General features: G+C 41.2%; 1 protein-coding gene and 1 long non-coding RNA gene across 2 annotated transcripts in view; one reads left to right on the top strand and one right to left on the bottom strand.

Annotated features, from left to right (window-relative positions):
• Positions 1-54: 54 nt before the first annotated feature.
• LOC130858121 (uncharacterized) lies at positions 55-9516 on the bottom strand. Its single transcript, XR_009055000.1, has 4 exons — positions 9400-9516; positions 7587-7761; positions 5783-5862; positions 55-107 (listed from the first exon to the last, which is right to left on the bottom strand). It is a non-coding gene; the product is annotated as an uncharacterized LOC130858121 (long non-coding RNA).
• The window catches only part of RAPGEF4 (Rap guanine nucleotide exchange factor 4), a 299086-nt gene continuing 284441 nt past the window's right edge, over positions 8746-23390 (top strand). Inside the window, exon 1 of the mRNA XM_057743995.1 lies at positions 8746-9062. Coding sequence (XP_057599978.1) covers positions 8998-9062 — 65 coding nt within the window. The 5' untranslated portion in view covers positions 8746-8997. The remainder of the gene's footprint in view (positions 9063-23390) is intronic.

Raw genomic sequence — 23390 nt, 5'->3', positions numbered from 1 at the left:
CTTTTTATGGCTGAGTAATATTCCATTGTGTATATATGCCACATCTTCTTTATCCATTCATTTGTTGATGGGCATTTAGGTTGCTTCCATGTCCTGGCTATTGTAATCTGCGTGTGAATTTGGGGGGGGGGGGGAGACACATTCAGACCATAGCAATATGGTTTTTTTTGGTTTTTTTTGTTTTTTTTTTTAATTTTTTTTTTATTTTTTGGGGGGTACACCAGGTTCAATCATCTGTTTTTATACACATATCCCCATATTCCCTCCCTTCCTTGACCCCCCCCTTGAGTCCCCCCCACCCTCCCCACCCCAGTCCTCTAAGGTATCTTCCATCCTCGAGTTGGGCTCCCTTTGTTATACCACAACTTCCCACTGACTATTTTACAGTTGGTAGTATATATATGTCTGTGCTACTCTCTCGCTTTGTCTCAATTTCCCCTTCACCAATATGTTTTTAAAAATTTCATAAAATCACACCCTTAAGATCTGTTCATTTTACTACTAGATGTAAATTACAGCTCAATTACAAATTGCTTTAAAAAAAACCCTAAAGTCCTTTCTGTGGCCTATTAGGCCCTAAAAATGGTGTCTTTGGCTCCCTCTTTGAGTTCATCTCTTAACACTCTTCCCCTTATTCACTCCCCAAACCTGCTGGCTTCCTTCCTCTTCCCCTAATCAAGCACACTGACACCTCAGGGCCTTTGCATCGACTCCTACCTCTGTCGGTAATCACTGTCTTTAAATAATCCCTCACATATCATCATTTATTCAGGTCTCTGGTTGTCATAGTCACGTTTCTCTCAAAAACAGAGTCTCAGGCAAGGACTGTTGGGGCTTTATTTAGGAGGTACAATCCAACACCGCTGCTCACTCAGTGTATTAGTTTCCTACAGCTGCTGTAACAAAGTACCACAGACTGGATCCCATAAAACAGCAGAAATTTATTGTCTCACGGTCCTGGTGGATAGTAGTCCAAAATCACGAATGTTGGCAAAGCCATCTCCCATCTGAAACCTGCAAGGGAGATCCTTCCTTGCCTCTTCTAGCCTCTGGTGTTTTCTGGCAGCCCTTGATGTCCTTGGTTTGTAAATGCATCATTCCAATCTCTGCCTCCATCATCACATGGCCATATTCTCTCTGGGTATCTCTGTCTTTTCTTCTTCTTACGGAGACAGCAGTTGCATTGGAGTAGGAGCCACCCTAATAACTTCATCTTAACTTGATTACATCTGCAAAGGCCCTATTTCCAAAAAAGGTCCCATTCACATGGGTTAAGACTTCAATGTATCTTTTTTTGGGGAACACGATCCAACCCATAACACTCAATAAAGAGACAGGCTTGGTCACACTGTTTGACTTCACTCGGGCTGCATGGAGAAACCGTGCAGCCAAACAGTCCATCAGAGGGAGCAAGGGAGAGGGTTTATCGGCCTGGTATCCTCCAACCTCCTGTCTCCCACTGGCCAAAGTTCAATCAGGGGGAACTAAACCCTCTGCAGTTCTGGATTGCATCATTCAGCCCCATTGGCAGTTGCTCAGGAAACAAGGCCCTGCAGTTCAGCTTTTCAGCTGAGTTTGGGGAGAGAAGACGTTCTCGGCCTGTGGCTGGGGAGCTTCAGGCAGGGAAACCATGGGGTGTGGAGAACCATGGGGTCGGTTAGCTGCTGTGGCAACTGAAGAGAAGCAAGTGGCTGAGGATGAGACAGGTGGTGTGTAGACGGGTCCCGTGCTCTGCTCAAAGTCACCTTATCAGGAAGGTCTTCTCTGACTGCTTTATACCAAGTAGAAGTCCCCTCTCCATCTCTGTATCCTTTATTTTACTTAATTGTTCTTCACAGCGTTTATCCCCACGGGTCACATGATATAAACTGTGCTTATTTGCTTCTCTGTCATTTTACCCACTGCAACAGCGATCATGAGAGCAGGAAATTTGTCCGTTTGTTCTCTGCTCTTCCCTCAGTGCCTAGCACAGTGTGTGGGACACGGCAGGAACTCAATACACATTTATTGAATTGAAAGACTAGGTGAACTGATGGGTGTAGAGAATGGAAAAAGGCCCCGTCTCTTCAGTCTGTTGGCGGGTAGCTGAGTGGGCAGCGGTGGGGTGATCTTAGACACAGACGGGCCTGTCACGAGCAGGTCAGGGCCTAGGTCCACCTGAAGGAAACCATTTCCAGGGTTTAAATTCTGCTGCTCCTGGAGTCGGTGAGGAGCTGCGGGAATCAGGGCCTCTAGGTCATCAGGCAGGGAAAGCTGACAGTACTGGCATCTCCCTCATGCGAATGTGGAGGGCAGAAGGCCTGTGGTGCCCATGCCCAGCATGGCACAGTGGGTAAAGAACCCTGCCTTTGCTTTTCGACCTCTTCCTAAGCCTTCTGAGTTATTTTCTGCTTCTGGAACCGACTACACTTTTAACCCAGAAAAGCTGGTAAATATCTTCCCTAGTTGTGCGACACTACCTCATCTTTTATGTGAAATTCGGTGTCACCCAAGCAAAAGAGCTCAACTCATCACCAGGTTGTTGCCCAGTCAAGATGTGACATATGTCTTGCTTTAAATGACAATTCTGTTTTATTTTCATCAATTTCCGTGTCCTCTTGGTTTAATATAACCAATAAGATTTTTAGTCACATCCTCTCTTTTCTGTTCTTATTTTCTCTGTGGAATCCGCTATATACAGTAATCTGGTTTTGAAATATGTAGGAGCCCATATTGGATTACAGATGAAAAAGAAATTATAGCAAAAGCTAGGTGACTGTAATTCATTCCAAATGGTTTTTATGGTAATTTTTCTCTATTAATATAAAAAATGTGTATAATAACATAGGTAGAGATTTTCAGAGTTGAATCAGGTACCACACTTCTCTCACACAATATCAAAAAGCAATAGAAGCAGCTTGTTAATTCACCAAAATAAACATATTCCACTAGAAAAGAGGCCAGGATGAATTCAGTGATATGGTGATATTTTCCTTACCCCAGATTATGTACCCAAGTCCATTCCTGCCACTTTACCACTCCCCTTGAGGAGGTGGCGTACAGAACACTGTCACACGTAGAGGTCCTCCTTTGGCACAGGTGGAGTGCTGCACCTGGTTAGTCCTTACACCTAGTTTGGATCTGAGTGACCTGTGTATCAATGATTTTCACCAGTCTTAGTTCCAGAAGAATGGTCTTTTCTGGAAAGGTGGCCAGTTGGAGCATTCATGCTCTTTCGCAGCCCACTCCCTCTAGGCAGGGCGTTCTTATGCTAAATGAACTAACACAATAATACCAGTTTTCTGTATAGAAGTCAGTATGTTTCTCTAGAATACAATTTTACTTCTGGAACAAAAGATTCTTCCTCTTTTAGGACTTGCTTCCATAACAAAGTCACAAATTTTAACTGAACAATTTTAGGGACAGACGGTTCTTTTCAACTCTGCCTCCTGACTGAATACTTTATCTTTCTGTGAAACAAGGGTCTATAACCACATATAGACTCTTTACAGGGAGTATAAACACTGCCGATTTAAACTTTTACATTAATCCTTTATGAATTTGGAAATTGGAAGGCAGTCACTAGATAATCCCAAACCTATTTTTTCCCTTGATTTCATACTACTTTGTTTGCTTTAATTCCAGTACCCCCTAAACTCACAAAGAAATGCAGTAATACATAATTTAGTAATGTAAGTATTATGGGTCATTTGTGACTTTGCCTTATGGATAAAATTTTTTAAAATAATATTTATGTTACTGTAAACAAAATTTTAGTCACTTTCCTATCCCTACTTACTACTGTTTTAAGATTTTAATCCAAATACACTCCCCCCAAATTGACAAATTTTCATTTTTAAATCAAAGCCACAAAGTTTTTTTTATTATAACCCACAATTTGGGGCTTTCCTGATCAGATATTTTAAATCATGCATTTCTTCTTTAGAAAGCTCATGGGACCAGTGAGCCGTCCTTTCCTAATGAGTGTGGTATTCCTTACAACTCCCAGGTGGCTAGCCCTGCCTGGAAAAGGCAATTGTCTTGGTTGAGTAGGAATTAATGTCAAAGGTGTGGAAAGGAAGTTGACGTGATTCAGTTTTCACTGGCCTGTCACAGATGCTAAATTCAAATTTCATCTGAGACACCAAAATGGAATAGACATGAAATTCCAAAGTAAGGTGCCAAGACGAAGATTTTCAATCAAAATACCAAAGACCAGTTCCATGAGTCTAAAACGCCTCACCCAAAGGAATAAATAATAGTTTTTAGGAAGTAGGAATGCAGGGAGGATTCCCTGAGGAGTATTTTCTGGGTGAGAGCTGTGCTGTGATTCCCGCCACTGAGGGTAGGGCTACACAGGAGAGAACCATCTTGAAGCCCCTTTTCCTGCTCAAGAAGACACCTGGGATGTGACTGGAGGATAAACTGGAACTCCTACAGAGGGAGGCAGTTTGGAGGGGGCCTCAGGAAAGCCAGGTCTGAATGGGGAGCCAGGTCTGTCACCAAATGATAGACTCCTGCTCATGTTGAAACAGCCAGGAGGGAGTCTGCCCAAGAATACATGAAAACACTCAAAAGACATCTCTGCTAGTCCCAGAAAATGTGACACCATCTTACAACTGTCCCAGCCATGTAACTGTTCCTGCCTTCCTTTTTTTTTCTCCTCCCTTCCTTACGCCTCTGTACCTGGAAGGGTGAAAACCAGCAGGTATTAAGTAGGGGCAGAGATGAACAAGAAAAGAAGCTGACCACATCCTCTTTCCTAAACGCTGGACATCTGCCTGCGACCAGCTCTAGGTGGTGGAGGAGGTGAGAATTCTTATCTTTGAATAAAGATTGAAGTATTTAGTAATATATTGGTTTGGATATTCTAATAGAAAGGCTAATACTTTCTATTACCTGTAAATGATGAAAAAAGCTATATCCAGTGGCAGGGGTAGAATTACCCTCACTGAGCAAGTTTAAGGAACAGCGAGAGAAAACATTAAAATTGCTGTTATAACTTCACCTGGGAAGTACTGCTTCTTCAATGAAGAGGTTATATTGCCAGCGGGAGTGATGGATTTTTTTTATAACTCACCTTCCATGAGGTACCTAAAACATGGCGAATCAGATTCTCCCCTTACATGGATACAAGTGAATGCCCAATCTTCAATAGAATTCCCAGAATGGAAAAGGCAGGGCCCTATCCTGCTTCTATTACAGTATTGCTGATCTACAGATTGTAATAACTACCCAGTGGTATGTACCTGTAACTGTCCTATAAAGAATGACAGAGCTAGGCATAAACTGAATGCAGAAAAGATTGTGAGACTAAGTCTAAACAAGTCCTTGGAAAGCTTTGTTGTTTCTCTGGGAGGCACATCCATCTCTTGTATTCTACATAGTCAAAACTTGCAATTTACATTTGTCAAGGCCCTTTAGCATGAGTGATCTCAACTGACTGTCACCAGGTCCCTGTGAAATGCAGAGGGCAGATACTATTTATCTTCATTGTACAGAGAGTAATACCAACAATAACAGCTAAGAGTTACTGAGCACATGCTATGTGGTTAGCAATTATGCTAAATGCCCTACAAGCATCAAATTCATGTATAATACCATTAATTTCTGCACTTTACAGGTGATGAAACAGGGTCTTAGGCTAAACAATTCATTTAAGGTCAAACAGTAGAAGATGAAGCTATAATTTGAACTCAGCTGTCTGTCCTCAAATTCCTAACTTGGAATCTCCGCTCAGATGAACAAAATGGAGCTCTAACGTTCAAGGTTCTACAAGTAGTAATAATTAGCATTAACACACCTGGGTTTTGTGATTTCTCGTCCTCATCTCATTGGAGACCATCAGTGGAGATGTTTAGCTCTCTCTGTGAGAGAGCTAAGCTACATGAGGAGATTAAACAGAAGCATTTTTTGCCAGTCAAAATAATAGACCTCAAAAGAAAGTTTACTGTAGTTAATTACACCATATTGTATATTTTAAAGTTACTAAGAGAGTAGATCTTAAAGGCTGTCATCACACACACTCACAAAAGTTGTCATCACAAGAAAAATAACTGTAGCTATGTGTGGTGATGGATGTTAACTAGACATTGTGGTGATTACTTTGCAGTGAATACAAATATTGAATCATTCTGTTGTATACCTGAAACTAATATAATATTATATTTCAATTATATCTCAATTTTAAAGAATTATACCCATGTGTCGGAATATTTTGTAGCCAGTAAAAAATTTTAACAAGGATTTCATCTACACACACAAAGCATTTTTCCATTCCAAGTAGAAAAAGTAGCCTATAAAATATTAATGCTTTCAAGTCTGCATGAATACATGTATCCATACACATATATACATAATTGAATGTAAGCAGCAAGTTATATGCATGTGCTTATGGGTGTATATGTGATTGTATCTTTTAAAAACAGGAAACATAGAATGAAATGTGCTAAAATATTAGCTAATAGGTGGTGGAATTATCGGTAATATTTACTTTTTATTCTACACCTTTATTTTCCCGCTAAAGATCAATACACGTTCTTTTTTCCTTTCTGCTATTGGACAGGTTTATTATTTTTAAAATTATTATAAAAAACCAATTTATAACCATTTTATTCTTATCACCTGGGCAGTCATTTTTGACATGCCTTCTGCCCTCATGCTATAGACAGAACCAGTGACACCATCACCCAGTGCAAGCGCTCTGGAATCAGACAGACCTGAATCTGGTTTAGGGTCCCCACTCCAGTAGCTGGGGTCTCATGAGCAAGGTATGGACCCCTCTCGAGGCTCAATGTCCCGATGAGTATGTTGGAGTTACTGGAACCTACATCCGGGTCTGGATAGGGACATGTGCGTACTCTGAGGAAGTCAATGATTCTTGGTGCTCCTTCAAAAGGATATTCTTTAAATATCAGTAATTCTTTAACTTTTATTTGGAGGAAAGGTAGGGTCCCTGCAGGGCAAAATAAAGGCCCTGCAGTTCATTAGACCTACAATCCTTAAAATGCATGATAGAGGCCTTGGGCTCTCACTCCCATTCCAGCATCTTCCTTCCAACCCAATCAACACTCTCCCCACAAGTACTGATAAACATAATTTTCTCTAGTTCATTACATTTTCAAAAATATTTGCCCCTTCTTCTGGAGTAACCCTGGACATCTGTCCTTCTGGCTCTGCTTCATAGAATATGCTGAAGATTAAATGAGATAACACACGTAGGGAACTCTGCACAGCATCTGACACTCAGCAGAAGTTCAATAAATGATGACTATTATTAGCATCATAGCTAAAAACTATGGCAACTCCAAGCCTCCAGTAATGACAAGTCATGCGTACTCCTTTTCTCCTCTAGCCTCTAGCTCCTTACCTATAAGCATTCTCGGAGTAAAGGCATTTTGAGAAAGCATTTGGTGACCTTGAAATGTTCTCAAGAAATCTCTGATGCCTTTATAAATGAATCTTAATAAATATAGGAGACACTGGCTTCTTCATATCTCTGTCATAAAAAAGCAACAACATAAATACCTTTGGCAATCTTTGTATAGTATAGCATTTTAAATGCTATTTACCTTAAACACGTTAAAAATTAACAGGATGGAGCTCACCTGGGGGACAAGCACTGAGCAGGGAGATGTTGCTGAGGGAACAGTGGCAGGTCTGAAACCAGATCCTGACTATGGAGCAGAGGGGAAACAGCAGAGTCTTTGGAGGAGTTTTATCAGGATAAAAAGATGCCAGAATGCCCCTGCTGTTTCATTCTCTCCAGTCTCCTTGAACATCCTTTGAGCAGGGGAGTAAAGGGAGGGTAGGAGAGAAAAAAAGTGAGGTTAGTAAAGCTATGTGTCTCTCCTCATGGTCTGTTCCCAAATGCACACCACCAATATCAAAACACTGCTTGGTAGTAGTCTAAAAGATTTAACTTGTCCCCAAATCCCTAAGCAACCATCAGTGTGTAATTTGAGTTTTGGCAGAGTGTAACCAAGCTTCTAGGCATATCATTTGTTTTGTACACCTCCCAGAGACAGGTGTAGTGACCGCCCATTCCACACTCCAGCCACAGAACGAAGGGAATGTGGGGCCAACCACTCCGGTTACCCCAAGGGTGGTGGGATCTTGGCCCCCAATCCAAACCTCAGTTCTGCTGTGGCCCCACTACTCCCCATTCTTAATTGTGTGTGTGTGTGTGTGTGTGTGTGTGTGTGTGTATTTCATCAAGCAAGCGGTGGGAGCCCAAGCAAACCCAAGGTTCAAGGCCAGAGACTTCAGTTGGTCAACCGCTCAGTCACCACGGGTCACATTCTGGCCCTCTGGGCTTCCAACCACGTCTGCACTGCCTCTCCGTCCCATCCCAGCCCTCCCTCACCCTTCAGGGGAAATTGATTCCACACTCAGAGACCACTGTGGGCATTCCCGGCCCAAGCCACAAAAGCCCTCCTCTTCATCTCTTGTTAAAGGGGAAACAGCAAAGGTGAACAAGAAACCGCCAGCAAGTTTTGACAGCTGCTGAGGGAGACTAATGGGTTTCTAAGGAAACAGAGAGGCAGCAGCCATTTTAGTGGCATTTGCTGTATGAAAAATATATAGACCTTGACATCCGTCCCCCGTGCCCCCCACCCCCACCCGCGGCGCCTTCCCTCCCTGCCCGCCTCAGAGGCCCCGAGGTGAGGGGCGGGGCCCCGGCCTTCCCGAGACGCAGCAGCCACCTGTCGCAGGTGGCCGGCCCCCCGGGGTCGCCCCGGGCCCCCTCCCCGCAGCGGGCGGGACCGCGGGACTCCCCACCCCCGGGCGCCGCAGTGCAGCGCGGTGCCCGCGTCCCGCCCCTCGGGTCCCCTCCCTCGCCGGCCCCCCGCCCGGCAGGCCGCGGGGAGGGCGGGCGCGTCGCCGCCGCCGCCGCGCTGGGCGCGAGGCGGGCCGGGAGGAGCGGGTCCGCGCGGCGGGCGAGGCGGCGGCGAGGCGGAGGCAGAGCGAGCGCGGGAGGTCGCCGCAGCCGGGGGACACCGCGCGCCGCTGCCCATCATGGTCGCTGCGCACGCTGCCCATTCTTCCTCCTCCGCCGAGTGGATCGCCTGCCTGGATAAAAGGTAGCCGGGGAGGGGCCCCCGCCGGGCCGGGGCGCTGCGCGCTGCCCCTGCCCGGGGACCGCCGCAGGGATGCCCGCCGGGGCCGCGCGGGAGGAGGGTCCGCGCCCGGGACCAGGGGACGCAGACCCGGGTCTCTGATGGGGCTCCCCGTGCATGAGGTTTTCACACGTGCTGGAGAAACTGCGGCGCAGTGGGGGGAGCCCCAGCCCCTCCAGGAGCCCGCCCCCCGCCCCTCCTTCGCTGTCTCCTCGCCCCTCGGCCCCCGTGACTCCCGGCTCCGCGCTCGGGTGGGGGCTTATTTTCTTTGGCATCGCGGGACAGAAGAATGGATTCCTACCTTCTTCCGGCTGTTCAGACCTTTAGGGGTAAATAAGTTTTAAGGAGGGGAGGGGGAGAGGCAGGTGCAGAGTAACAAGCTTTTTTTTGTTCCTGAAAGCCAAGTGTGAAGGACCCAGTGGAGCTGTCGAGTGCCTTCTGAAATTCTCAGCTTCTGCCCCCGCAGTCGCTTGCTCAAGGTCTGTGTTAGGAAGGTCACGCGGAAGGCTGCTTTCGTCTTCATATCCTGCCTCTCGGGAAGAGACCCCTACTCTAAAAAATTAAAAGCATAAAGCGTTGTAACTCCCGACGACAGCCCTGTGTAAGGAGGGTGCTGTGTGTAACAGCGGACTGCAGTTGTTTCCAGGCTCTGACAGCATAATTTTCTGTTTGTCCAGATTGTGGGTTTAGCAGTAAACATTACACAGTATGCTAGCAATTACAGTTTATTACCCTGATTAAAAGGTGGTGCATCTGAACTTTTAAGAACTGGGTAAGAAATCTTGCAGAGTGAACTGCCTCTGATTTTCGAGTTTGATGCAGCAGGGCAGTGATTCATGTCTTGCAGCTATCTGCATGACATCTCTGTTTGCATTTGTGTGAAATATTTTGCGCTCTGCCATATTGAAATTTTTACAATTAGCAGATTCGTAACCAGATCAAACTTGAAAATCTTAAGTGTGACATGCTCAGCATACTTTACTTTATAGGCCTTTGTTGAAAAAAATTAAGTAATTTGAGAAAAGCTGCATGTGGCTCATTTGAATAACAATATATCTGAGAAATAATTTTTACTTTCAATTACCACACTAGCAAGATTTTTTGGCAGGCAGTGCCCTATTTACGTCTAAGATGATATGTGCTAATATTAGAAGAGTTGTATGCAATAAATAGTAAGAGAATTGAAGTGATGGTTAAATCATACAGAATTATGTGGAGGAACTAAGAGCACGAATAAGTGAAGAGCCTGCTAATGTGATAAGTAATCTAAATTTAACAGTTTAGGAAAGATGAATTATCAGAGAAGAGAAAATCAAGCTCTTGTACTTAAAAATAGTTGTGCTTCCTCATGAGTGAATTTTTTCGATAATAGACTGCCTATTTCTATTTGCAGAAATTCATGGCATGCCATTTTTTGAATGGTCAGTAATTCACTGGCAACCCTTTAGTCAATAAGTACTTTTGGCAAAAATCATAGAGCAGTACTAACACAAGTGGGGCATATTTGACTCTTTCTTTTCATAATGTGTGTTTGCCCAAATGATTTTATTTGGAATGGATTTTTAGAATATAGTGCCACAATCTAATCTAATACTACAATTCATAACGGGGAAAAATCTCCGGGGCTGGATTTGGGGGTGGAGTCTCCCATAGATACTGAGCCTAGCATTCCTGGAGTGCAGGAGAGTAGACGGATCAATACATTAAGGGTTTTAGGCCCAGAGCTGTCACCAATCACAAGCTCTGATCTCGGACATGTCACTTTTATTTCCTTGAGTGTCTGAAAAATGAGGGTAACACTATGTCTTACCAAGGATTTGTAGACCAAATGAAAAAAAAATCGTGAAAGTAATTTGAAAACCGTGAGGTTCCATGTGAGCCTATTACCTTGTGGTGTTAAGAGAACCTTGCATTTTCCACAGTGTTGGTGCTAGAATTCCTTTGAAGGAGAGTTTAGGAGTGGCAATCTCATTGTAAGAGGGCCTTGAGGTACTTGTTTCGAAGTTGCATTTTTACTTAGATTGTCTGTTAACTTTTTAGGGAGGAGGAAGGTTAAGGTTGCTGATGGAAGTTGGCTGGGGAAGCCCCCTGAAGTCGTCCCTTTTGGGACACTGCCCTTGATATATCTGAAAAATACAGTCTTGGTGCTCTATTCCAGGCACTGTGTTGGGCACTGGGGAGGCAGGAAGAAAAAAGATGAGAGTTGCTCGTTGACTGAGAGTGTGGGCAGGTGGGCCTGGGACAGCTACATAAACAACTAACCAGGGTGCAATGATAAGTGCTTTAATGGAGACGTGTGAAACGCTTTGGGAACGTAGAGGAGAGAGTCATCCGCTCTGCAGGGATGCTTCCCACAGGTTCCTGCCTGGCCCTTAGAGGTTGAGGGAAATTTTATCAGGCAGAGAATTCTGGGAGCAATGTGAACAAAGACACCCAAGTGTGGCATATAAATATGTTCATTTCTTCTCAGCCACAAACTCCTCTTGTGACCAAATCAAGAGTATAGGAACATATGCTCTGTTTTTCTAAAACTCTTGATTGTGGAGATTTTCAAGCACACACGTAAACAAAGAGGAAATGGTACAGTGGCCCTTAATGTCCTATTTGGGGAAACGATGCCGGGGCCTTTTCTGCAGCTGGGAAATGTGGTTTAGCTATGTGTATCATGACAATGGCAACTGTTGTGGACAGCAAGGAAAAGAGCAACTGAGGGGTTGGAAATAAAGAGGGGAGTTAAAGTGGAAGGTCTGTAGGAATAAAGACATATGTGATGACAGTTGAAACAAACAAAAAAAAAACAAGGAAAATGATCCCGTAGAAATGTTTCTTAAGTGTGCCTAGGAAGTTGTCGTAGACAGGCAATGCTATATAAGTTTGCATGTGGAGAGGGGGTGTTAAAAATATGTAGATATGTGGATTAGGTTGAAGAAAGAAAATCCAAAGCTTTTTATGTATCAAGCATCCAAGTTCTTGGACTATGATGGGACCCAGGAGGTGAGAGTGTACGAATACTAATTTTAAAATCAGAAAGACATTGAACATTTGGATGGATAAAAATAAGTCAGAAAAACGTCTCAACAGACAATATTGTTAAAGTAAAACAAGCTTAATACTACCTCATTGATCTTACAATTTTTTTCTGAGCATGGATAGGAACTAGAAATGTATGACGTAGTACCCCACTATTTGTGATGTAAAATACCTTTTTTAAAATGTGTTGACCATTTTTTTTTTAATATTAGTGAAAATATTTTTTCCATAAGATTTTAAGTTTTGCCACTTGTGAATTTAAGAACCACTGTAGGTCATAATTCTCATGGTTGGTAAGGAAGAGTGATGAAGGCACTGTTCACAGTCGCAATACATGTGGTGAATCATTGCCAGTGTTCATCACTATGGAGCAGGAGCTGGCAAACTAGGGCCCATGGGCCAGATCCGGCAGCTTGCCTGTGTGTCTCCTGAGCTAAGAATGGTTTTTCTGTTTCTGAATGGTTGGAAAAAAACCTCAAGAAGATTAATATTTTGTGACCCACGAAATTTATATGAAATTCAAATGTCAATGTCCATAAGCAAAGTTTTATTGGAACAGAGCCACGCCCATTTGGTTACATGTTGTCTACGGCTGCTTTCACACTACAGTGGCAGGAGACTGTGTGGCCCACAGAGTTTAAAGTATTTACTACGTGGATCTTTGAAGAAAAAGCTTGCCATCCTCTGTTACAGGTAAAAGCACCTACCTAAGCGACTGACAGAGAAACCGCTGGAGATGAACGTTGTCTTTGTCTGGGAAGGAGTTCACAATGTTTGGTTTCTTCTTCTTCTGTTAGAAATATAGCGTGGAGGGAGGTCCTTAGTTGATTGAGCTACTTGAGGACCACTGGTGATGACAGACCCGAGCAGAAAATGAAGTTAACGTGGTATGGATGTTTGGAAAGGGTTATCCTCTTTCAAAACAGCAGACGAATTTAAAAATTATTAATGTTTCATTTTTAAAACAGCTCTGACATAGTGTCTTTGCATCTGACTTGATCCCCAAATAGATGTTGAGTTAGTTATTTTTGATGGGATTGAATGAAAGTGAAAGAACTCAAGGAACAAATTTGTTAAAAACCAGAATGCTTCATAGCAGATGTGGTGAAAGAGGATGACTCAGATATCAAAGAAGCATCAGACATGATTCCAGCCTTGAGGAATATAGAAGATCAAAGAAGCACGCAGAGCAGAAGGCTGTCATGGGGAATGCTGGTGTCTACCCAGGCAGGTCCCAAGGGATGACATTACCCAGGTTTCAGAGCTGCTCTTGCAATCTTGAAATCCTGATTTGTCAGCACATCAAGAATTAATGGGTTTTTTCATGGACAGATACATAGGCACCAAACTCTCAGAGCCTGTAAAAACCAGAGAGACAGTTCATTCATTTGAAATAACATCAGAGAAGTGGATACTGACATCCTTTGGCTAATGTATTCCTTTTTTAGTCAAACTGTATGGAAATCCAATTGTTATTAGAAGGCCATGTTGTACATTTACAATGAGAAGCAAAACTGCCAGGGGATCAGGACACTTACAAATTCTGGCCAGCTCATTCTCTTCCTAGAGCGACAGAGTCTGGGAATTGAATTACAATCAGAAGATAGTTCTGGGAATCCTTCAGGACAGTTTGGCTATCACCTCTTCCAGTTAGCGGACCATTCTTGTGTTCCCACAGCTCACTTTGTCCAACAATGTAATAGCATAAGTCAGACTTCATCACAATTGCCTGTTTACTCCTTTTTGTGCATCATTTGATGTTGTATGGCTGTGTTGTATTGTACTCATCATTTTACCTCCAGCTTCAGTGCAGGTCCCTGATTGTAGAAAGTGCGTATGAGATCAGGGTGAGATGGCCAGAGGTATCCTCCTCCTCAGGGATGAAGTAGCCTCTGCAACCTTGAGGGCAGGTGCTTACATTGGCCCCCTTTGCCTTGGAAAGGGCTTGAACGGGCACCGGCATCTGCCTTTGCTGTTCTTTCTTCATTTTCCTGGCTGATGTGAATACTTTAAAAAAAACAATGACATAGCACAGCTCTATTTTTCTATATTTCCATCATTATGGAAAATTTCAAAATATACAAAAGGATGAGAGAATAGTATAATTCTCTTGTCCCACACCTTCTCCTTCAATAGCATCAACTCACAGCCAGTCTTGTTTTATTTTTACCCCTACTTGTCCCCCACCACCCCCAGGATTATTTTGTGGCAAGTCCCATATATTACAGTATTATTTTATCTGTAAATATTTCCATATATAATAAATCTCTAAAAGTTAAGGACTCTATAAAAAATACATTGTCACACATTTTAAAATTTGACATTAATTCCCTAATATAATCAAATATCCAGTCAGAATTCAAATTTCCCCATTTATCTCATAACTTTTTCTTTTTTGTAGTTTGTATTAGGATACAGATAAGTTATATTTAGTTGATAAGTCTTTAGGCCTTTTTTAATCTATGGATTCTCCCTTTAGCTCTCTCTTTTTCTTCCTTGTAATAAATTTGTTGAATAAATGGGTATATTTTTACAGTCTGAATTTTAATTATACCCCCATGGTATCTTTTAATATGTCCCTTTGTCCCCTGTATTTCCTGTAAATTGGTATTTAGATCTAGAGCTTGATTGGATTTAGATATGATTTTTTGGCAACAGTCCTTCACAGAAGTGTTACATGCTTGCATTATGAATTACATAATGTCAAATGATATCTGATGTTAGCAATATACTGTTTTTAAACTTTTATCTACAATTTCTTGAGGGACATCTCATTGTAGCTCTATAACATGGGGGCACATGACATATGTGTGGAGCAATTAGAGGACCACACACCCTAATATGTAAAGCAGGGTTAAATTCTGTGGTGCTGATTCTACCTGCCCTTTTGGGATTTTAAGAAAGGGAAGGTTCAGCCAGAGTTGGACTCCCTCTGACCAGAGGCACACGGAGAATGGTGTGCTCATGGAGCAATGGCCCTGAGAGAAAGGTACCTGGTCCATCACATCCCTGGTCCTGCAGCCTGGTCTCCTGAACACAGCCTGGGAACCTGAAAGAGTCATCAGAAAGAGAGGTGCTCAGCAAAGCAAATTTTGCCTCCTTGTCTTTGTTTGGATTCACCCAAATGGACTTCATGCTCTTCCAATGAGTGTAGGAGTGGCAGATGCCCTTTAGTTTGAATTTCCTGTGTGCTTATGAGATATCATAGCCCTTCCAGAGTAGCTGCTTCTTATCTTGTTCCACCTCCCCAACCCCAAGGCAGCTAATTTTTCTTTAGTCAGATTTAGATCCATCTTTATGCACTTGAACAGTGGCAGTGAAGAGTGAATTTTCCCTCCAGTACCTTCAATTTACAGTTGAGGGAAAGGGAGAGGAGAGACCGTCTTGAGAATACTGAGAGACTGAGGGAAGAGAAAGAGGATGGAACTAACTGGGTGGGGAGGATGACAGGGAAAGAAGCAGCCAAACAGGAAAGCAAACGATCTGACTGGCTGTAGTGGAGGTGCCAGGGTACCATGTTTACTCAACTGCATCCACGTGCATCGCTTGCTTCCCTTGTGTGAACAGAAAAACAAAGCACCGTTCTACCCTCTTTTCTCTTCATGCACACTCTTTCTTGGAGCACCAATCCATTTCCTGTGCTTTAACTGTGCAGATTTCTTATAGTCCTTATCCTTGGTTTATCTTCTAGACCAGATGCATTTTTGTTTCTCCATTGGATGGTCCCACATCAAATATCCCATTAATATTTGGGGGCAGATATTGTTTTCCTTCACCTACCTCTGCTAGAGAGGTTGGAAAAACAAAATACCCTCCCAGCCTCCCTAGAGGCTAGGTGCCCAAGTGACACCATTCTGGCCAATAAGACATAGCAAAAGTCTGCTAGAGGCTTCTAGGATAGTTTTTGCCTTACTGATGAAAGATACAGATGTATCGACATTCCTTTGTTCTCTTCCTTCTACCTGGAATTACTGAGGCCTGGGCCTATGGCAACTGTATTGTAATTCCAGAAAGAAGGGCCAGGAGAAACACAGACCCCAGTTCTGACTTTGTTCAGCTGCTGAATAGATCAATAGTTGCCTACCTTCAGCTTTTTTGTTTTGCGAAGAAAACACATACCCTGTTTCTAGAAACTGCTCTTTGCTGGGTTTTCCATCATTTGCTGTCAAAACTATCCTTAGCCTAGCTAGTTGATATTCAGCTTGTCTGAAACTGATTTCATCTTTCTTAACTCTCTTCTCCATTAGTTTCTTCTCCTTACTTTCCTGTTTTATTAACAACACCACCACTCTCATTCTCAAAACTTGGCAAGACCTGTGTCTTCCCTTTCCTATGTCCCTTGTTATATATACCTAACCAGTCACCAGTTCTTCTCTTGGCCTTTATTCTACTGCTCCATTTTAGGTCCTTTTCATCTGGATCCGGATCTTCTCATTGTTTCCATATTCAATCTGGAAAACACGATATTGTCAAGTCAACCTTGTTTTAGGGTCCACCAGGCCTAGATTCAAATTTTGCCACCTCCAGCCCTTTAGCCGTGTGATTGTGGTGGAGTTATTAATCTTTCTGAACCTCTGTTTCCAAAGCATCGAATGAGGCTACCAGTACCTACTGTAGTGGCTATGTTGAGGTCTGTGGGCTAATACAAGTGTAGTTGCATGGTCTTCTCTAAGTAGAAAGCAAAGTATAGGGGTTAAGAGTTTGGGAGCCAGTCTGCTTTGGCTCAAATTCCAGTTCTGATTTTATTAATAGTGTAACTTTGGGAAAGTTATTTAGTTTTAGTAGTTGTTTTGTAGATTCCTTAAGATTTTTATGTAGACAATCTTATTTTCTGTGAATATTGGCAGTTTTACTTACCCTTTCTGATCTTTGTGTCTTTTATTATACGTTTTTCTTGTTTTATTGCATTGTCAGGACAGAGTTGAACAGAAGGGGTGAAAATGGACTTTCTCTAACCAGGAAAATTTCTTTTTTCTCTATTTTTAAATTTCCTCTATTTTTAAAATTGTGTAATATTGATGTTATTTCCTCTTAAAATATATATTGGGCTGGTCCAAAAGTTCGTTTGGGTTTTCCCAAACAAACTTTTTGGCTAGCCCAACATATCTCCTGGCCAGGAGTAGTCTTTGTGGGAAATTTTTTGGTGACAAATTCAATCTCTTTAATAGACAGAAGACTACTCAGGTTTTCTGTTTCCTTTGTGTCAGTTTTGATAACTTTGTGTTTCCTTTGTGTCAGTGTTTCAAGGAGTGTGTCTGTTTCATCTAAGTTATCCAATTTATTGGCATAGAGTTGTTCCTCGTATTCTCTTATTATCCTTTTAATGTCCTTAGGATATATAGTGATGTCCCCTCCTTCATATATCATATTAGTAATTTTGTCTGCTTTTTTTTCTTGACTGGCCTTGCTAGGTGCTTCTCAATTTGTTAATCTTTTAAAAGAACCAAATTTTAGTTGATTTTCTCTATTGTTTGAGAAATTCAATGATTTCTGCTTTTTTTACCCCCTTATCCTACTTACTTTGGATTTAACTTGCTCTCTTTTTCTGGCTTCTTAAAAAAGAAATTTAGGTAATTAATTTTAAACTTTTCTTCTTCTCTAATATGAGCATTAAAGCTAAGATTTCTCATGATCAGCACAAAAAAAGCACAGTTATTTCGTTATTCAGTATTTACAAATGAAAATTAATTCTGCCAGTGAAGAACAATTAATCAAGCTATTAATAAGCTAAGGAAGCATATTAAGTAGGATGATACTGGGACCTGTTGACCTCCTCAACCTCATGGAGAAGACACTGTGCAGTGTGATGAACAATATCCTCCACAGTATCCCGACAGTGAATTCAGTAGTGTTTCATAGGGCTCTTAATATATCTTGATAGCATAATGCCAAAGGGACATTAGAGTATTTTTCCTAGGAGGGCCAATATCATACACAGCTTTCTGATGGTTTAATTTAATCCCAGGATAGAGTTTAAGCTGTTTTAGAAACTGATGGGTTACTTCTCTTTCAGAAAATTTTCCATAAGTACTGTTTTTCACATATAAGCTATTGATATTTAATAAAACTGGGTAGCCATGACTTTGAAGTAATATTTTCCAGTAGACACCTGGAGTGCTGCTATTCCGTATTATTGGTTAGGTGAAGAGTTATATGACTTTGGATTCAGCCAAACGTGGAGGAAAATTACATCCTCCTTTGATAGCCAAACAAGACTATATGTCTTAATGGTGATCCAGCCCTTCTCTGTGAAGTTGTGGGGGCAAGGATGTATTTTCAAGGAGGAATGTTGGTGCCTCTCTCTAACACGCAAATGGTGGTCAAGAGTCTGGCCCCTATTATTGTTACCATGGAAACCAAGGAACATATGTTAATCACACTGAAGGATTCTTAAAATGAGCAATATAATTTTCCAAAAACCTCTTATGGAATAAAATTTTAAAATGTAAGCATATTAAGTAGAACGACTTGCTCAACAGGATTATTACCTATAAATTGGTTGAAAGTTCAAGAACCTCTCATTTATTTAATTAAATGGGGAAATACTTTTTAAAGGCCCTTAGAAAAGGCTTAATTGTTAGACATGTTGAAAACAAATAGAAAAGACCTTTGATTGGAAGTAGACATTGCTTGGAACTTGATAATTTGATTCTTGATACTGTGTATGACATTTCAATTCTGTTTAAAGTTCAGATGAAGACATTAATGTCTTGCCTGGTGTTCAGGCTCTGACAGCCTTATTCATCTATTCATTGATTGGCTACTTGTTGAACAGGAAAAAAGTTGAGTTCTTAAATTTTAGATATTTTCTCTATTAACTCTTCAAATAAACTTGAGATATAAGAAACTTCCATCTCTAGTGTCCCTTGCCACTCCTTTTGTCACTCCTCTACCTTTCTCTTTCTCCCTGTGTCATATTCCTTTCCTCCTTCTTCAACCCAAATGTGCTGTAGGAAAGGGATATGATCTTAGTCCTCTCCTTTCCTACTGTTCATTCAGAGATTTTACTCTGCACTTTCCATGTGCAGACATTCTTGCTGGGGATAGGTTAGTAAGAAAAACTGACATGGACCCTGACCTCATGCATTTAAATATTAATTGGGAAGACTAATTAATTCAGTCAGTCCTTCAGAAAACTACTTTTGAGTACCTACTGTGTGCTGGTTACTGTTCCAGGTGGTAAGGAATACAGTGGTGAACAAAACAGTAAAGGTTAAATGATAAAAAAAAGTGGTATGAGGCCAAAGGTAAGAGGATATGGAGTGATGAAGTAGGGGGGCAGACAAATCTATACCAGTGTCAGATGGTGATAAGACTAGTGAAGGAAAACAAAGTAGAGAACAGAGGAAGAAATTAAGGGTGGTGGTGTTTTAGGGAGGGTGGGCAGGTTTCTGCAGAAGTCACATATGATCAAAGACCTTGAATGAACTGGGAGACCATCTAGTATGAATTTAAATCCGTGTAATCCATGCTTTACTAAATAGGTGGTTGAGGTATCATTATTTTAGAGAACATGGGTCAGGCAATTGCCTGTGATGAGGACAGAGGCTGAATACATGTGGTACTGCCCTTTTGTTTGGTTACAAGGTTTATTTTGAGAAAGTACCTCTAAGATGATAGAAAAAATATATATTGATCTCTGAGTGCCCTGTTCCTGGCACTGAGCTCCTACAATTCTTGTAATTTCTGAAGTGATAAAAACACTAGGAATTGGGACTTCCCTGGTGGTCCAGTGGTTAAACTCCGTGCTTCCGCTACAGGGGGAACAGGTTCAATCCCTGGCTGGGGAACTAAGATCCTGCATCTCGTGCAGCTAAAAAAACAAAAAAAGCAAAAAACAAAAACAAAACAAATGAAAACAACAAAATAAACAAACAAAACACTAGGAGCATCTATTGCCCTAATATTTGCCTTTGACCATGTTCCTGACACAGGGCTCCTGAAACCCTTGTAAATTCCTAAGTGGTTAAAATACTAAGAGCACCTATTGTTCCAATGAGGCAACACTGGGTGGGGTCTGGTCACCAGAAAGATTAAGCCATGATTAGAAGCTTAGAATTTTCAGTCCCACCTCCTCCATCCTCCAGGGATGGGAGAGGGGCTGGAAATGGATTTAATAATTGATCATGGCTATGTTAGGAAGCCTCCGTAATATCCCAATAGTTGAGGGTTCAAAGAGCTTCCAGATTGGCGAACACATCCACACCGGGATCATGATATACCCCAACTCCGTGGGGACAGAAGTTTCTGTACTCAGGACCTTCCAGACCTCGCCCTGTGTATCTCTTCATCTGGCTGTTCATCTATATCCTTTATCATATTCTTTAATAAACTGGTAACTGTAAGTAAGTGTTTCCCTGAGTTCTGTGAGTTCCTCTAGCTAATTAATCGAACCTGAGGAAGGGGTAGTTGGAAGCTCTGCTCTATAGCTTGATTAATCAAAAGCACAAATGATAACCTAAGTTTGCCACTGGCATTTGAAATAGAGGTGGGGGGGGCACAGTCTTGGGGGACTGAGCCCTTACCTGTGAGATCTGACGCTTTGTCTGGGTAGACAGTGTCCGAATTGAGTTAAACTGTAGGACACCCAGGTGGTATTGGAGACTTGCTTGTTGTTTTGGGGAACCTCCTCCCACATTTGGTGACCAGAAGTGTCAGAAGTGAAGTGTTCTGTGTGAGTAGTAAAGGAGACTCACAGGAGGGAAACACAGAAGGGAAGAAGGAAGAAACCTGAGTTTTTCATTTATAGTACCTATAGGATATTATTGCTATTGTTGATGTAATAGACAAAAGTAATTCCAGAGAACAGTGGCAGGGATAAATTCTGAAATTCTGTTTTATCCTTCATATATTATTACTTAAAGATATTTAAAATGCTGTTCACTTTAGTTCTTCATTGTAATAATTTTCAAGAAAAAAGAAAGCTATATCTAGAGATTTGATGAGTACCATACAGATCACGAAGTGCTATCATTCAAATAAGTTTTGAAAGATACCGTGTGTGCGCTTTTGACCATGAATGCTGATGGCTGACTGATTGCAGTATCAACATCCCCATCCTACTGATGGACTTTTGGGTTTCATATTTAGCCAGTTTTGTTTTATCAGTGATGAATTTGTCTGGTACCTCTGTGGGGTCAGTGTTCTCTTAAGAAAAGCCTCTCAGACAAATGTACCAGAGCAAGAAAGTGGTCCTGAATACCTATAAACTCTAGCAATTTTTCACATTAAGGATTTGTTCACTATATTAAACAACTTTTCTATGATTATTCCACCATCTGCCTTTTGATAATGTTTTAGTATTGAATTCTTATATTTTCCTCATCAACTAATTAGATGATATGGCATTTTTTCACGTCAAAAACTGAGGACAATTTGAGAATAGTTAAGCGCCTGTGTTGATGTTGAGGTACTTGCATGCATCAGGCTCATTGTAAAATCTTCCTTGGTGGTACCTGAAGATCTGATTTGTGAGAGTTAGAGCTTTCTAATCAGTAACCAACTTTTACATTTTATTTACAGAAAATAATTTAAATACTTAGACCAAGAATCCGTGTTTAATTATCCAGGTCATCGGAGCATAAATGGGGAGCCCCCATTGATACAAAAATGTGCAACTACAGAGAATACTGACGGGATCATATAACAAGGCAGCTTCATCTATAAGGCAGATCTCTGAAGCATGGCCAAACTTAGAGGCCAGCTGGTTGAATGGGAATAGAATACAATTTTATTGTGCTCTTCTGTACAGTATCAGTTTGTGAAAGCACCTTATCTTTTCCTCAATTGAATTTTACATTATCTCTGTTGCTTTGCTTCATACCTTTTCAGCACTTCATGGGATAGTTATCTAAACAACTTTAGAGGCTCGTTTTAGAATACAACATCCAATAGATTACAGATATTAAAGTAAAGCTCATTTTAAAAACATCCTTTGTGTTTAGATGGTTAATATTTTTTTAGCCTCTATCACTAGAAGTACTAACCCAAAATATCCACAGGAGAAACAAACAATGACATTGCCCTTCAGAGAAACTTGCAGAAATCAAAAGTGAACATTACTTAAGCATGATATTGTTTGGGGTTACCTGAAAGAGAATTGTACAGTAAATTGCAAAATTGAAATAATTAAAAACTTTGTATATCTTATTCATCACTTTTAGGGAAAGAGTATAGGTATTAGGGAGACGGAAGAGTGAACAGTAATAAAGCAAAACAATAGGATGGAATGATTTTTTAAATGCTGCAAAACTATCTAAAAGGGAGCTTCTTTTCTTTCTGCTTTAGTTTCGCTAACCGTGGTTTTCTTTTATTTATTTACTTACTATTGATTTTGACCTGCCTGTAAAGAATTTTGCAGTCAAATTCTGCCGCAGAAGAATGCCTCTACAAATAGAATAGCATTTGAATGTCTTTCTTTTGAATTGGGACAAGCAACACAGGCATAAAATTGATTTTACGTGCTGAATTCTACTTATAATTATATAGCAGAAACTTCATCGATGGGAGTTTTATCTCATAGGACTTACATTGAATGAATTAAAAGAGATTTTAAAAAGTGAAGAGTGAATAATAAAGGAAATTATAAGAGAAAAGAAAACAAACATAAAAAAGCTCCACTGATGCTCAGATGCTAAAGCAGGTATCTGAGACAGCAGCCCGACTCCTGGTGTGACATGTGAGCAGTTGCTCCCACCACGTCCTTTTCTCTCCCTGGTTTGTGAGAGCTGTTGCTGGCTTGCAGCTGAGAGCTGACAATAGGCACACACACACCCTGCTTCTTTTGAGAGTGTTACAAGTTGACACGTATTGACACGTCTTTCTCCTTCCCAGAGGCAATGACAGGAGCTTATGAAAGGTAATTAACTGTGACTTGAAGTACATTTTAATTGGGACCAAATCAAAGTATTTCTGGCTTGTAATTATTAATTTATTTCTACGAACCCTATCACCAGGAATAAATGGTCATAAAATTTTAGCATGTTTTCCTACAGGATTTTTGGTGTATTTTTTAACATGTTGGAGCTCATACTTTAAGATTTCATGTGTCTTAAAATTAACATTATAGGATGGTCATTTTCCTAGGTTATTAAAAATCCTTTGTAAATATAAGTTTTATTGGCTAAAATTGTATGAATCATATGACGTATTTTTTTTTTATTGTCAGACAATTAAGACATTTAACAGTGATTGTTGCTGTTATCAGTGATGCCATCACCTTTTATACTCAGTTTTTCCTTTGTTTGAGATTACTTCCTTAGG

This window comes from Hippopotamus amphibius, chromosome 8 (genome assembly GCF_030028045.1).
Source record: "Hippopotamus amphibius kiboko isolate mHipAmp2 chromosome 8, mHipAmp2.hap2, whole genome shotgun sequence".
NCBI classification, from domain to species: Eukaryota; Metazoa; Chordata; class Mammalia; order Artiodactyla; family Hippopotamidae; genus Hippopotamus; species Hippopotamus amphibius.
Note: the sequence above shows the minus strand (reverse complement) of the source record. Positions and strands in the feature narration are given on the sequence as shown.